We start from the raw sequence: 17,273 nt of genomic DNA on the forward strand, positions 1-17,273 counted from the left end.
GGGCTAGCTATTTAGACACCCGGCAAGTTTAGCACTCACCAATATCAGCTTTACTATTATAAAAGTTTCATTACCTTTTGTTGTCTTCGTCAGAATGCACTCCCAGGACTGCTACTTCAATAACAAATGTTGGTTTGGTCCAAAATAATCCATCGTTATATCCGAATAGCGGCGTTTTGTTCGTAGGCGTCCCAGACACTATCTGAAATGGTAAATCAGGGTCGTGCGCATGGCGCAATTCGTGACAAAAAAATCTAAATATTCCATTACCGTACTTCGAAGCATGTCAACCGCTGTTTAAAATCCATTTTTATGCCATTTTTCTCGTAAAAAAGCAATAATATTCCGACCAGGAATCTCCTTTTAGCTAAACTGAGGAAAGTAAACAAAGCTTTCGGTCGATGCGGGCACGAGCCTGAGTCTCACAGTACTGTAACCAGCCACTACCCAAACGCGCTACTTTGTTTCAGCCAGAGCCTGCAAAGCCACGATTCAGCTTTTTACCGCCTTCTGAGACCCTATGGCAGCCGTAGGAAGTGTCACGGGACAGCTAAGATCCTCACTCTTCAATAAACAGAGACAAGAAGAACGACACCTTGTCAGACAGGCCACTTCCTGCCTGAAACCTTGTCAGGTTTTTGCCTGCCAAATGAGTTCTGTTATACTCACAGACACCATTCAAACAGTTTTAGAAACTTTGGAGTGTTTTCTATCCATATGTAATAAGTATATGCATATTCTAGTTACTGGGTAGGACTGGTAACCAGATTAAATCGGGTATGTTTTTTATCCAGCCGTGAAAATACTGCCCCCTAGCCATAACATGTTAAGAACATTGAGAACAAAATTCTCGTAACACCAGCCTAATCTCGGGAGTTGATAGGCTTGAAGTCATAAACAGCGCAATGCTTGAAGCACAGCGAAGAGCTGCTGGCAAACGCAGGAAAGTGCTGTTTGAATGAAGGCTTACAAGCCTGCTGCTGCCTACCACCGCTCCGTCAGACTGCTCTATCAAATAATAGACTTAATTAGAATATAATAAACACACATAAATATGAGCCTTAGGTCATTAATATAGTCAAATCCGGAAACTATCATTTCGAAAACAAAACGTTTATTCTTTCAGTGAAATACGGAACCGTTACGTATTTTATCGAACGGGCGGCAACCCTAAGTCTAAATATTGCTGTTACATTGCACAACCTTCAATGTTATGTCATAATTATGTAAAATTCAGGCAAATTAATTGCGGTCTTTGTTAGGAAGAAATGGTTTTCATACAGTTCGCAACGAGCCAGGTGGCCGAAACTGCTGCATAAACCCTGACTATGCTTGCACTGAACGCAAGAGGAAGTGACACAATTTCCCTAGTTAAAAGAAATTCATGTTAGCAGGCAATATTAACTAAATATGCAGGTTTACATTTTTTTTTACACGTGTATTGATTTTAAGAAAGGTATTGATGTTTATGGTTAGGTACACATTGGTGCAGCTACAGTGCTTTTTTTCGCGAATGCGCTTGTTAAATCATCACCCGTTTGGCGAAGCAGGCTGTGATTCGAAGATAAATTAACAGGCACCGCATTGATTATATGCAACGCAGGACAAGCTAGATAAATTAGTAATATCATCAACCATGTGTAGTTAAGTAGTGATTATGTTAAGATTGATTGTTTTTTATAAGATAAGTTTAATGCTGGCTAGCAACTTACCTTGGCTCCTTGCTGCACTCACGTAACAGGTGGTAAGCCTGCCATGCAGTTTCCTCGTGGAATGCAATGTAATCGGCCATAATCGACATCCAAAAATGCCAATTACCGATTGTTATGAAAACTTGAAACTGGCCCTAATTAAATCAGCCATTCCGATTAATCGGTCAACCTCTAGTTTGAACAGACAGTTGTGTACATAAGTAGGAACATAAATCTAATGTAATCAATTGTTTTATGTAATTTTAAGGCAGAAACTATACCTATGTTAGTATCACATACACCACCAAGCAATTTACATAGACTGAGCGTACAAAACATTACGAACACCTTCCTAATATTGAATTGCACCCCCTTTTGCCCTCAGAACAGCCTTAATTTGTCAGTGCATGGACTACAAGGTGTCAAAAGTGTTCCACAGGGATGCTGTCCCATGTTGACTCCAATGCTTCCCACAGTTGTGTCAAGTTGGCTGGATGTCCTTTGGGTGGTGGACCATTCTTGATACACACGGGAAACTGTTGAGTGTGAAAAAGCCAGGAGCGTTTCAGTTCTTGACGCACTGAAACCGGTACGCCTCGGACCTACTACCATACCCCGTTCAAAGGCACTTCAATCTTTTGGCTTGCCCATTCTGAATGGCACACATACACAATCCATGTCTCAATTGTCTTAAGGCTTTAACCTGTCTCTTCCCATTCATCTACACTGACTGAAGTGGATTTAACAGGTGACATCAATAAGGGATCATAGCTTTCACCTGGTCAGTCTATGTCATGTTCCTAATGTTTTGTACAGTGTATTATCCAGATACTGTCTGTTAGCACTCGGTGGTCTACAGCAACTTCCCACAATAATAGGCTTTAGGTGAGGCAGGTGAACCTGTAGCCATATTACTTCAATAGCATTTGACATGAGATCCTCTCTAAGCTTTACAGATATATGACTCTGAATATTGTCATTGTCCTTCCTCTCTCTTCTGTAGATTTCAGAACCAGAAAATCTGCACCGTATGTCTCTTAACCTGATCCCCTGTCACACCCTGATGTGTTTCACCTGTCTTGTGCTTGTCTCCACCCCCCACCAGGTGTCTCCTATTTTTCCCCATTATCCCCTGTGTATTTATACCTGCGTTTTCTGTTTATCTCATGCCTGTTTGTCTTGTTTTGTCAGGTCTTATCAGCGTGTTTCCCATTTAGCAAGTTCTTGTTTTCTAGTCTTCCCTGGTTCTAACCTTTCTGCCTGTCCTGAGCCTGCCTGCTGTTCTGTCCCTTATTGACTCGGATCAGGAACCTCTGCCTGCCCTCGACCTGCCCTTTGCTACAATAAATATTCTGAGAACCGAACGATCCGCCTCCTGTGTCTGCATCTGTATCTCATCCTGAGTCTTGATATCCCCTGAGGCTGTGACAGCCTCTCAGCCTCCATCTATGCATACAACTGTTAAGAACCACATAGGACCTGTCAAACTCCAGGCAGCCATGTGGTAAATAAGGGTGTGTGTGTGTGTGTGTGTGTGTCTGCATGGAAAGAGATGTGTCCCAGTCCTCTGTCTCCAGCTCTCCATAAAGCTAATAATTCATTAGGGCCTCATGTCCTATATACTGGGCTGCCATGGAGTCAGTGGTTTAGTTCACTGAACTAGTGGTTTGATGATTTAGGGTGTTGTATTAAGTCCAAATTATATAATGTGCATTGCTATGTGCACCGACTTGAGTTAAGTTAGTATTTAACTTGAGTTCCTTTAAGTTGATTTTATGCAATAGTTCTTTATAAGAAGGGGGAGGAGGAGGAAATACATATTTTATGCTGGTATGACTGACGTCAGGGTATTATAGTAAAGTGAAACTATCCTGGCCAGGTACTGGATATAAAGTAATCCTCTTTCAAGTGAAGTGAAAGAAGACAGTCAACTGAGACACTACTAGAGGCAAACACATAATCAGGTGAGTGGACAATTTTATTTACCATGGGGACATTTCTTAACGCTTTAAAGGTGCACAATGCAGAAATCACTCTGCTATTTCCTGGTTGCCAAAATTTGAATAGTTTGCCTAATTTCAGTTTATGTGACAAAACAAGCAGTCATTATGTAGACAATCATTATACCATCTAAACCACTGAAATATATTTTCCATAACCAACCATTATTGTCTTTTCAGCTGTTTGAAGCTGAAAGTAAGGCGCAAAAACAAAACTTAAAAACGCAACGCATATAAATAGCAAGCATAGAACATATCTACTGCTTCTTAGACTTGCTTTCAATGAGAATTTAAGATGTATATCTCACATTTCAATGTGAATTTGGTGTGTCGCCTAAAAAGTTACATATTGTAGCTTTAATAGAAATGCAATATATAGATTAGACATCGCAAACTTTTGTAGATAAATTGTGGAGTTTCTACAATACATTATACAGTTCAAATGTTATTTCATGGTAGTATCCTACTAATATGCCCCAGGATACATTCAACTTTTTGGTCACTGGCATCCCAATTACTATTTGTGTCCTGAGTGATGTGTTTGTATGTGTTTGATGTTGATACAAGGTATGACAGCAATCCATGCTTGGCCTGGCACTGTTTTCAAATGCTGAAGTTTTAGCATTTGTGGCACAAATCCCATGCAAGTCATGTAACCTACCCTATATGACCAAAGTATGTGGACACCTGCTCGTCGAACATCACATTCCAAAATTATATGCATTAATATGGAGTTCGTCCCCCTTTTGCTTCTATAACAGCCTCCACTCTTCTGGAAAGGCTTTCCACTAGATGTTGGAACATTGCTGCAGGGACTTGCTTCCACTTACCCACAAGAGCAATAGAGAGGTCAGGCACTGATGTTGGGCGATTAGGCCTGGCTCGCAGTCAGTGTTCCAATTCATCCCAAAGGTGTTCGAAGGGGTTGAGGTCAGGGCTCTGTGCAGGCCAGTCTGTGCACGGGGGCATTGTCATGCTGAAACAGGAAAGGGCTTTCCCCAAACTGTTGCCACAAAGTTGGAAGCACAGAATCGTCTAGAATATCATAGTATGCTGTAGCATTAAGATTTCCCTTAACTGGAACTAAGGGGTCTAGCCCGAACCATGAAAAACAGCTCCAGACCGTTATTTCTCCTCCACCTAACTTTACAGTTGGTACTATGCATTCGGGCAGGTAGCGTTCTCTTGGTATCCGCCAAACCCAGATTAGTCTGTTTGACTGCCAGATGGTGAAGTGTGATTCATCACTCCTGAGAATGCGTTTCCACTGCTCCAGAGTCCAATGGAGGCGAGCATTACACCACTCCAGCCGACGCTTGGCACTGCCCATGGTGATCTTAGGCTTGTGTGCGGCTGCTCGGCAATGGAAACCCATTTCATTATGCTCCAGACAAATAGTTATTGTGCTGACGTTGCTTCCAGAGGCAGTTTGGAACTCAGTAGTGCAACCGAGGACAGACGATTTGTACGCACTAGGCACTTCAGCACTCAGCGTTCCAGTTCTGTGAGCTTGTGTGCCCTACCACTTCACTGCTGAGTCGTTGTTGCTATTAGACCTTTCCACTTCACAATAACACTTACAGTTGACCAGGGAAGCTCTAGAAGGGCAGACATTTTACAAACTGACTTGTTGGAAAAGTGGCATCCTATGACGGTCCAACGTTGAAAGTCACTGAACTCTTCAGTAAGGCCATTCTACTGCCAATGTTTGTCTATGGAGATTACATGGCTGAGTGCTCGATTTCATACACCTGTCAGCAACGAGTGTGGCTGATATAGCCGAATCCACTCATTTGAAGGGGTGTCCACATACTTTTGTATATAGAGTGTATATAAGCATTTGTCAAGCACTCTATCCAAATCAACCTAAAACATCTCAAATTGATTGTGTAGCTCAACAGAGTCACTTCTAGATGATTTGTTCGGTTTGAGATTAGCCTCTCTGTTATGTTTTCAGTTTAACCAGGCTAATGATGCATAAGTCATTGACTGGCAGACTGAGCCAACATGGGCCAAGCAAAGTTTTTTTCTCCAGAGAATACACGTAACCAATGCTGCCTTTATCTCTACATGGATATATACCAATCATTAAAGTTTCAGTTCTTAAATGGGGCTTTGCATTCATATTCTAGATGGACTGAACAAAAACTAAGCTAAACTAAAACATGACTGTGTTTTCTTGTTCCCAGCCATGTCACCAAACAACAACAGCCTGTTGTACCTGCTGTTATCTGTGTGCCTGGCATGCACCGCTACTCTGGACGAATTCGAAGAAGATATTGAGATCGATGATGAGGAGGAAGACCTGGAGTATGAGTACAGCATGAAACAAGACAGACACACCTGTGGAAGCGGCCAAACTGGTCAGTATCCATTCTGCAAGGACAAGAACCACTACGTCCACACAAGGGATGAGTGTGGAGAGATAGAGGTAAAAAAAGTGAGGGTGGAAATGCAGCTGATGATCCAGGACCGACATGAGAAGATAAAGGAGATCGCACACGCTGCAAAACTCAGTGAGAAAAATGTGGAGAGGGAGAAAGAGGACACAGTGCTGTTACTAACTGAAATGGCAAGGCTCGTCGAGAAGACCTACATCAAAGTAATTGAGGAGATTGAGAAGAACCAGGAAGCAGAAGCAACCCGGGCTGTAGAGCACATTCTAAAGCTATCACAGGAAATCTCTATGCTACAGAAGAGAAGCAATGAGCTGGAGCAGCTATCACACGCTGAAGACCACCTCCACCTTTTCCAGATGTTCCCAACCCTGTGTACCCCACCGGCTACCATCGACTGGTCTGAGGTCAGAGTTCACAGTGATCCCAGTGTTGGAGCTATGAGGAGAGCTGTGAACAAGCTGAGGGAAGCACTTAATAGTGAAGAGAACAGGCTGTCTGCTGCTGAGTTGGGAAGGATCAAGAAGTGTGCAGTGAATGTGACTCTGGACCCTGATACAGCACATCCCTACCTCATCGTCTCTGAAGACGGGAAACAAGTGAGAGTTGGAGATCTCTGGCAAAATGTCACAGACAGCCCTCAAAGGTTTGATTTGGTTGTTAATGTCCTAGGAAAGGAGGGTTTCTCCTCAGGGAGATTCTACTATGAGGTGCAGGTGGAAGGAAAGACTGACTGGGCTTTAGGAGTGGCAGCAGAATCCATCAACAGGAAGGGAAGGACTATTGTGAACCCTGACAATGGATACCTGGTTCTATGGATGAGGGATGAGAATGAGTATATAGCTTTTGATAAGCTTCCTGTCCTCCTCGCTCTTAATCAGAAGCCCCAGAAGATAGGGATTTATATTGATTATGAACAGGGTCAGGTCTCCTTTTATGATGTGGACAACAGGTCTCATATCTATTCTTTCCCCAATTACGCTTTAAAACCTGTTAAAAACTTTATCCATTCTTCAGCACCGGCACTGACAATGACGGTAAAAACTCTGCCCCATTGGTCATTACCCAAGTCAATCAGCAACTAAGTATTCACTTCCCAACTTTTGACAACGCCTAAAAGTGGGTAACAGGGTATGTTCTTTCATATATAAATGTTCAAGGAAGCACTATGTTACATCAAATCATACATTTTTTTCTGTTTATTTTTTGTTGTTGTAAGTTGTTTCAAATGTTTTCATATTTCTGCAGTTATCTCCATTTTGTCTAAATTATAGGTGATGAATGGCATTAAATGAAGATCTGTATTATATAAATCAAGTGTATCTGGAGAAATTAAAGGAACCCATTCAGTCACCAATTCGTCTCGATCTGAGTAGTTCCTCTTATGCAGAGGTGGCACCACATTTCCCAGAGTGGTGTGGCGATTATCATTTTTTATTCTGAACTGGTAACCTAACCAGGGAAAATGCTGGTATGCCGTGGTTCATCTGTTGTAAAAAGGTTTTATATGGGCTCTGATGGGACAAGAGTTTTTGTAATTAGGTCACATGGTTTAAAAAAAAACTCCTGGCCTTGGGGAGGATGAAAACCCTGTCAAACTGCAGCAACATTGTAGTGTACTTGTTCACAACAGACACAGAGAAACCAACATGATTGGACAATACATCTCACAGGGCTGAGCTTGCTTTATGCTGGTTTGCATCTTGTAGTCCTGCCCTATGCAACTGTAGGCCTAATAAAAACTCAGTCTTTGTCAGCTCTTGTGTTTATTGATTAATTCCAGTTAATCATTTTGGATTGATAAAGTCTATGTAGCCAAGTAAGCTTGAAGTTGGAACCAAATTTGATTCCATTCACATTTTCTCAAACAAATGGGCTATAAATACACAACATTACCGCTTTGTTTACCCTGGACAGAGGGTCAGTGCGCATAATAGGCTAGACTATGTAGCCGCTGCTGATCAGACTGAAAAATAGTCTAGTTTCCATGCAATACATCAGGGATCATCAACTAGATTTAGCAATTGCCAGATTTTTTTTCTTGAGCGGATGGTCGGGAGGCCGGGAACATAATTACAAATAACTTGTAGACTGCCAATTGACCCCAAGAAGCCCAAACGGATATAATGTTTGACTAAAAGATAATCATTTCAAACATTGCTTACATTTTTATACGATCACGTCTCTATTATTTTTAATTTTTTTAGAAAATGTATGGAGCTAAATAAAACCACCTGCGGGCTGTCAGTTGGGGAACCCTGCAATACTTCATGTCAGATCGCACATTTTTAGGTATATAGGCTGCTATATTTATGTCAGTGTATTTGCTTGTGTTTGTCGGGATTGATCTGTTATCACCCTTGCATAAATAAATACTGGAGGAAAGTGGAGAGCATGCCTTGAGCTTTGTGCCCCGCGCAGACTGCGATTTCCGTTAATCTGATTAGTCAAGACACGCACAGAGCCTGCAGCAGCACTCCGATTTGAATTGAAAGTGAAATTGTGCGCAAGTTGATAAATTGGCAAACGGTAAAAAAAAAGAACTGCACTTTGCCCCTCTTTTTAACGCTTTACGTCAATATATTTTATTAAACTAAATCAAAAATGGAGCGGCGCTGCGACACCTGATTGAAAAGTGATGTGGCAAATGCCGCCTCGCCACACTTTTTCTGGCAGCCCTGCTCTTATGTTTTAGGGGCAGCAGGTAGCCTAGTGGTTAGAGCGTTGGGCCAGTAAAAGTTTACTAGATCGAATCCCCGAGCTGACAAGGTAAAAATCTGCCTTTCTGCCCCTGAGCAAGGCAGTTAACCCACTGTTCCTAAACTGTCATTGTAAATAAGAATTTGTTATTAACTGACTGTGGTTACCCCATCCAGAACCCTCTGAATGACACAACACTTTTCACCCTGACAATTCTACAGTATGACTTCATCCTCAGTGATCTGTTGATATCCTAGGGCAGAGTTTCCCAAACTTGGTCCTGGGGCCCCCCTGGGTGCACATTTTGGTTTTTGCTCTAGCACTACACAGCTGATTCAAATAATTAAAGCTTGATGATGAGTTGGTTATTTGAATCAGCTATGTAGTGCCTGGGCAAAAATGCGTTAATCTGAGATGCTTTGTGGATACGGGCGCAGAGCTCTAATGTGGAGAACAACACACACTCACATGTTCACTTTGTTTGACAAATCTGCATTAGCTGAGTAATTGCAGGGATGAGAGAGAGAGAGAGAACAACGTTGCTCTCTGGCAGCAGGCAGGCTGATTGGTGTTCTGTCAGCTACAGCAGACACATAGAGAAGCAGCTAATTGCTGTGTCACAGAGCAGGACTCGAGAATGAGACAGAGGGAGAGTCTATAGTCTCTTTCCCTCACTTGCCAGGACTATAGTGAGGAAGATGGAGTGCTGATATGGGAATGAGACTCACAGTTTCTAGTCTTCAGTGTACTGGGTGACTGCAAACAACCCAGTCTTCTCCTCACACAACACCAATCATTATAGGAGAGTTTACAGAGCAGTCAACAGAGCACCCTTAGTGTGAATGTGGGCCTACTGTAGACCCACAAACAGGGGTGATGTCATCAGCCTATCGACTCATTAGGCCCATACAAGCACACTCTGTTCCTCTGTTTGTGTATGTGATGTAACAGCCATTATAAACTGGGTGGTTCCAGCCAAGAATGCTGATTGGCTGACAGCCGTGGTATATGAGACCGTATACCATGTGTATGACAAAACATTTGTTTTTACTGCTCTAATTACTTCAGTAACCAGTTTATAATAGTAATAAGGCACCTTAGGGGTTTGTGGTACATGGCCAATATTCCACGGCTAATGGCTGTATCCAGGCACTCCGAGATGCGTCGTGCCTAAGAACAGCCCATAGACGTGGTATATTGGCCATATACCACACACCCTCGGGCCTTATTGCTTAAATATCCTGCTCTCCATTCCATACATTGAATTATACCCTCGAATGAATTCATGTAGCAGCACATGCTCTAAGATTTCCATCAACTTTATGTGCACATCAATAACCACAACCTGACTTTCCACGACCAACTTAACAATCACACTTAGTTACAAGGCTTCTCTGATAGGGTTGCTATAGTGGGTTAATTAAGTGGGTTAATCTGGGATGGGTTAACGGCTGTCTCATCCCATAGATATTCCAGCTGGCTAGATGAGAGAGGAGAAGACAGAAGCTCTGACCTGAAAAGTAAGATGGCGCCGGAGAAGAAGGTAGATGTTTTACGTGCCCCCAACCCATTGTGTTTTTTTTGTTTGTTTTTTTGCGTTGTTTGTAACTTATTTTTTAACTTATTTTGTACATAATGTTGCCGCTACCATCTCTTATGACCGAAAATAACTTCTGGACATCAGGACTGCGATTACTCACCACGGACCGGCAGAATCCTTTTTTTCCTTTAACGAGTCTGACGAGGCCGACGCGAACGATATACTGCTTTCTCGGGAACAGGCCCAGATTCCTGTGATTTGCGTGAAGAGGAGGCGGAGAAAAAGGGTCCGGAGGGCGGGCTGCCTTCTGAGAATTTGAAGGCGATCGAATAAACCCCTACTTCCTTCCATTCTGCTAGCAAAAGTTCAATCTTTGGACAATAAAATAGATGACCTATGCGGAAGATTAAACTACCAACAGGACATTCAAAACTGTAATATCTTATTCTTCACAGATACGTGGCTGAACGACGACACTATCAACATAAAGCTGTCTGGTTATACGCTGCACCGGCAGGATAGAACAGCGGCGTCTGGTAAGACAAGGGGCGGCGGACTATGTATTTTTGTAAATAACAGCTGGTACATGATATCTAAGGAAGTCTCGAGCTATTGCTCGCCTGAGGTAGAGTATCTCATGATAAACTGTAGACCACACTACCTACCTAGAGAGTTTTCAACTGTATTTTTCGTAGCTGTTTACATACCACCATAGTCAGAGGCTGGCACTAAAACAGCATTGAACGAGCTGTATTCCGCCATAAGCAAACAAGAAAACACTCACCCTCCTAGTGGCCGGGGACTTTAATGCAGGGAAACTTAACCTGTCTGGGCTAGGGGGCAGTATTTTCACGGCCGGATGAAAAACGTACCCAATTTAAACAGGTTACTACTCTGGCTCAGAAACTAGAATATGCATATTATTAGTACATTTGGATAGAAAACACTCTGAAGTTTCTAAAACTGTTTGAATGTGGTCTGTGAGTATAACAGAACTCATATGGCAGGCAAAAATCTGAGAAAAAATCCAACCAGGAAGTGGATTCTAGTTTTTCAACACTGGGCCTATTCAGTATACAGTGACTTAGGGTTCAATTTGCACTTCCTAAGGCTTCCACTAGATGTCAACAGTCTTTAGAATGTGTTTCAGGCTTTTGCAGTCAACAGAGAGCGAACAAGACCTCCTGGAGTCTGATGACCAAGAGAATGACAGGCCACAATTACGCGCGTTCACGTGAGGAGGTAGCTGTGTTCCATAACGTTTTTCAAGACATTGGAATCGTCCGGTTGGAATATTACTGAAGTTTTACGTTAAAAATGCCCTAAAGATTGATGTTTTACAACGTTTGACATGTTTCAACGAACGTAAATATAACTTTTTGTCGTCAAATTTTCGGCGCGCTTCCTACATTTGGAGTAGCTTACTGAACGCGCAAACAACAAGGAGTTATTTGGACATAATTGATAGACCTTATTGAACAAAACCACATTTATTGTGGACCTGGGATTCCTGGAAGTGCCTTCTGATGAAGATCATCAAAGGTAAGTGAATGACTCCAAAATGGCGGGTATCTGTTTTGCCTGGTGTATTTTTCTGAGCGCAGTACTCAGATTATTGCAAAGTGTGCTTTCCCCGTGAAGCTTTTTTTAAATCTGTCACAGCGGTTGCATAAAGGAGATGTTCATCTATAATTCTTTGAATAACAGTTTAATATTTTATCAACGTTTATGATGAGTATTTTTGTAAATTGTTGTGCTGATCCACCGGCAGTATTGGAGGCAAAATATTTTCTGAACGTCATGCGCCAAAGTAATATGCTGTTTTTGGATATAAATATGAACTTTATCGAACAAAACATACATGTATTGTGTAACATCATGTCCTAGGAGTGTCATCTGATGAAGATCGTCAAAGGTTAGTGCTTCATTTCGCTGTTTTGGGTTTTATTGACACATGTCCTTGCTTGGAAAATGGCTGTGTGATTATTTTTGTCTATGTACTCTCCTAACATAATCTAATGTTTTGCTTTCGCTGTAAAGCCTTTTTGAAATTGCTATTGTTATTTTACTGCTGCTCTTTAATTACCTGTTACTTTTATTTCTTATTCTTACCTGTATTGTTTTAAACTGCATTGTTGGTTAGTGGCTCGTAAGTAGAGTTGAGTAACAGAGTTGAGTAACAGTCGGGGACTCTACAGTATAACCAAAGGAGTGCTCCTCCCAAGGTCATAACAGAATATACTGGCCTACAGCAATCTCCTAGTTCTCCTATTTCCCCTTCTCTTTCTTTTCCTCTACAGAGTGATTGTGAAATGACTAAAATGAAGCACAACTGAATCCCACTCCAAACTGCTTCAGTCTGCCTACAACCATCCATGTTTATGTTGAGGTTATGGACATGAGCACTTGTGACTTTACAGTATGGGGATAGGGTTGGAAAATTGCGGTAACGTTCCCAAGATTCCCTGGTTTTCCATAAAACCAGATTTGAGATGAAGGATTCCAAATTTCCCTGCTTATTCCCTCACAAGTCCAGAAATCTTGCCAGCAGGATTTCAGAAAAACCTGGGAATTATAGGAAAGAATTTTGCAACCCTGAATGAGTTTATCCAAGAGGGTTTCGGTTAATATCTGTATCAATAAAATACAACCAAAGCACTTTGTTACTTTGGGCCTCAACTATATTATACAGTTGAAGTCAGAAGTTTACATACACCTTAGCCAAATACATTTAAACTCAGTTTTTCACAATTCCTGACATTTAATCCTAGTAAAAATTCCATGTCTTAGGTCAGTTAGGATAACCACTTTATTTTAAGAATGTGAAATGTCAGAATAATAGTAGAGTGATTTTATTTAAGCTTTTATTTCTTTCATCACATTCCCAGTGGGTCAGAAGTTTACATACACTCAATAAGAATTTGGTAGCATTTCCTTTAAATTGTTTCACTTGGGTCAAACGTTTTGGGTAGCCTTCCACAAGCTTCCCACAATAAGTTGGGTGAATTTTGGCCCATTCCTCCTGACAGAGCTGGTGTAACTGAGTCAGGTTTTATAGGCCTCCTTGCTCGCACACACTTTTTCAGTTCTGCCCACACATTTTCGATAGGATTGAGGTCAGGGCTTTGTGATGGCCACTCCAGTACCTTGACTTTGTTATCCTTAAGCAATTTTGCTACAACTTTGGAAGTATGCTTGGGGTCATTGTCCATTTGGAAGACCCATTTGCGACCAAGCTTTAACTTCCTGACTGATGTCTTGAGGTGTTGCTTCAATATATCTACATAATATTCCTTCTCATTCTTTCCCATCTATTTTGTGAAGTGCACCAGTCCCTCCTGCAGCAAAGCACCCCCACAACATGATGCTGCCACCCCCGTGCTTCACGGTTGGGATGGTGTTCTTCGGCTTGTAAGCATCCCCCTTTCTCCTCCAAACATAACGATGGACATTATGGCCAAACAGTTCTATTTTTGTTTCATCAGACCAGAGGACATTTCTCCAAAAAGTACGATCTTTGTCCCCATGTGCAGTTCCAAACCGTAGTCTGGCTTTTTTACGCCGGTTTTGGAGCAGTGGCTTCTTCCTTGCTGAACGGCCTTTCAGGTTATGTCGATATAGGACTTGTTTTACTGTGGCTATAGATACTTCTGTACCTGTTTCCTCCAGCATCTTCACAAGGTCCTTTGCTGTTGTTCTGGGATTGATTTGCACTTTTCGCACCCAAGTACGTTCATCTCTAGGAGACAGAACACGTCTCCTTCCTGAGCGGTATGACGGCTGCATGGTCCCATGGTGTTTATACTTGTGTACTATTGTTTGTACAGATGAACGTGCTACCTTCAGGTGTTTGGAAATTGCTCCCAAGGATGAACCAGACTTGTGGAGGTCTCCAATTTGTTTTCGGAGGTCATGGCGAATTTCTTTTGATTTTCCCATGATGTCAAGCAAAGAGGCACTGAGTTTGAAGGTAGGCCTTGAAATACATCCACAGGTACACCTCCAATTGACTCAAATTATGTCAATGGCTTCTAAAGCCATGACATCATTTTCTGGAATTTTCAAGTTGTTTAAAGACAGAGTCAACTTAGTGTATGTAAACTTCTGACCCACTGGAATTGTGATACAGTGAATTATAAGTGAAATAATCTGATTGTAAACAATTGTTGGAAAAATGACTTGTGTCATGCACAAAGTAGATGTCCTAACCGACTTGCCAAAACTATAGTTTGTTAACAAGAAATTTGTGGAGTGGTTTAAAAACGAGTTTTAATGACGCCAACCTAAGTGTATTTAAACCTACGAATTCAACTGTATATGCATTGGGGGTTATGAAATAATTTCATTATTTGAATAGTATCATGAATTTGTCGAATATCCGAAATACAGTTTTTTTTTTTTTTTACTTACGTTTTTAACCTGAGCACTGCTCCGTGAGGGAGAAAGGCTGGTACTCTATTGCTGCCACTGCAGAGGGGCCGGTGCGTGGGGAGAAAGCAGTCAGAGGGATAGAGAGCGACACAGTAGCTGAGGCAGCCAAGACTAGCTAACTTGTACAGTAGCAGCCACAATATTAATTGTCATCCCATATACAGTGCCTTCAGAAAGTATTCATACCCCTCGACTTACATTTTTGTCATTTAGCAGACGCTCTTATCCAGAGCGACTTACAGTAGTGAATGCATACATTTCATACATTTTTTTCCTTCTCCCCCTGGCATTGCAAACACCATGCTCTACCAACTGAGCCATACGGGACTTATTCTACATTTTCTTCTCACCCATCTACACACAATACCCAATAATGACAAAGTGAAAACATGTTTTTAGAAAAGTTTGCAAATGTATTTAAAATGAAATACAGATGATCTAATTTACATAAGTATTCACACCCCTGAGTCAATACATGTTACAATCACCTTTGACAGCAATTACAGCTGTGAGTCTTTCTGGTTAAGTCTATAAGAGCTTTGCACACCTGGATTGTAAAATATTTGCACATTATTCTTTTAAAAATTCTTTAAGCTCTGCCAAGTTGGCTGTTGACCATTGCTAGAAAGCCATTTTTAAGTCTTGCCATAGATTTTCATGCCGATTTAAGTCAAAACTGTAACTAGGCCACTCAGGAAAATTCAATGTCCTCTTGGTAAGTAACCCCAGTGTATATTTGGCCTTATGTTTTAGGTTATTGTACTACTGAAAGGTGAATGTCTCTCCCGGTGTTGTTGGAAAGCAGATTGAACCAGATTTTCCTCTAGGATTTTGCCTGTGCTTAGCTTCATTCTGTTTCTTTTTATCAGAAGAAAGTCCCTAGTCCATGCTGATGACAAGCATACCCATAACATGATGCAGCCACCACCATGCTGGAAAATATGAAGAATGGTACTCAGTGATGTGATGTGTTGGATTTTCCCCAAACTTAACACATTGTATTCAGGACATAAGGTTCATTTCTTTCCCAATTTTTTTGTATTCTGTACATGCCTCTTTCTTTTCACTCTGTCATTTAGGTTAGTATTGTGGAGTAACTACAATGTTGTTGATCCATCCTCAGTTTTCTCCTATCACAGCAATTAAACTCTGTAACTGTTTTAAACTCACCATTGGCCTCATGGTCAAATCCCTGAGAGGTTTCCTTCCTCTCTGGCAATTGAGTTAGGAAGGACACCTGTATCTTTGTAGTGACTGAGTGTATTGATACACCATCAAAAGTGTAATTAATAACTTCACCATATTCAAAGGGATATTCAATGTCTGTTTAGTTTTTTTTACCCATCTACCAATAGGAGCCCTTCTTTCTGTGTTTGAAATTCACTGCTCGACTGAGCTTCCATGCAACTTATTATGTTACTTGTTTAGCCCATTTTTACTACTGAACTTATTTAGGCTTGCCATAACAAAGACGTTGACCACTTATTGACTCAAAACATTATCTTTAATGAACTTATCCTCTGCAGCAGAGGTAACTCTGGGCCTTCCTTTCCTGTGGCGGTCCTCATGAGAGCCAGTTTCATCATAGCGCTTGATGGTTTTTGGGACTGCACTTGATGAAACTTTCAAAGTTCTTGAAATTTTCCAGATTAAGACATGAAGGTCAGTCAAAGTAATGATGAACTGTCCTTTGCTTATTTGAGCTGTTGATTCCATAATATGGAATTGGTATTTTACCAAATAGGGTCATGTTCTGTATAACACCCCTACCTTGTCACAACACAACTGATTGGCTTAAACGCATTAAGAATTAAAGAAATTCCACAAATGTACTTTTAACAAGGCGCACCTGTTATTTGAAATTCCAGGTGACTACCTCATGAAGCTGGTTGAGAGAATACCAAGAGTGTGCAAAGCTGTCATCAAGGCAAAGGGTGGCTACTTTGAAGTATCTCAAAAAAGATATATATTTTGATTTGTTTAATCGTTTTTTGGTTACTACATGATTCCATATGTATTATTTCATAGTGTTAATGTCTTCATTATTATTCTACAATGTAGAAAATAGTACAAATAAAGAAAAACCCTGGAATGAGTAGGTGTGTCCAAACTTTTGACTGGTACTGTACATAAAAACTAAATAATTTTGATGTAAAGACCACTGCCAACTAATATCAATAATTCTATTTAGTTTTGGAGAAATTGTTGACCTTCTGTAAGTTTCTGAAATATTGGCTTGTGCCTTCTAATTCAGTTATCAAAACCCCACATATCTTTAAGATATTTTCAAAATGTTCTCCCTCATGAGGAAGGAGGATGATGAAAGTTCACAGAAATTACAAGTTACAGTTATTTTAATGATATCAGTTTTGTTTATGAATTATTAAGTGATTAAAACTTGCAATTTCATTTCCAAATTGGTAACGTAATTACAAAAAAAATCCGCAATGGCTAAAATGGGAAATCTTAATTGTCACAAACCACAGTTGGATCACCTTCTACTGTCTGCCCTTCC

General features: G+C 41.0%; 2 protein-coding genes across 5 annotated transcripts in view; one reads left to right on the plus strand and one right to left on the minus strand.

Moving 5' to 3' along the window:
* The window catches only part of bicd1a (bicaudal D homolog 1a), a 114,170-nt gene that overhangs the window by 63,823 nt on the left and 33,074 nt on the right, over nt 1-17,273 (minus strand). The gene's annotated exons all lie outside the window — the stretch shown is intronic.
* LOC106573183 (pyrin) lies at nt 3,509-8,467 on the plus strand. The gene is made up of 2 exons (XM_014147942.2): nt 3,509-3,655; nt 5,881-8,467. Exon 2 carries the CDS (start codon nt 5,883-5,885, stop codon nt 7,170-7,172), a length of 1,290 nt encoding a protein of 429 aa, XP_014003417.2. The 5' UTR covers nt 3,509-3,655; nt 5,881-5,882; the 3' UTR covers nt 7,173-8,467.

This window comes from Salmo salar, chromosome ssa16 (genome assembly GCF_905237065.1).
Source record: "Salmo salar chromosome ssa16, Ssal_v3.1, whole genome shotgun sequence".
In the NCBI taxonomy this organism is placed as follows: Eukaryota; Metazoa; Chordata; class Actinopteri; order Salmoniformes; family Salmonidae; genus Salmo; species Salmo salar.

Excerpts from the sequence above, each read along its gene's own strand:
- LOC106573183 (XM_014147942.2), top strand. The coding sequence starts at position 5,883 with ATGTCACCAAACAACAACAGCCTGTTGTACCTGCTGTTATCTGTGTGC.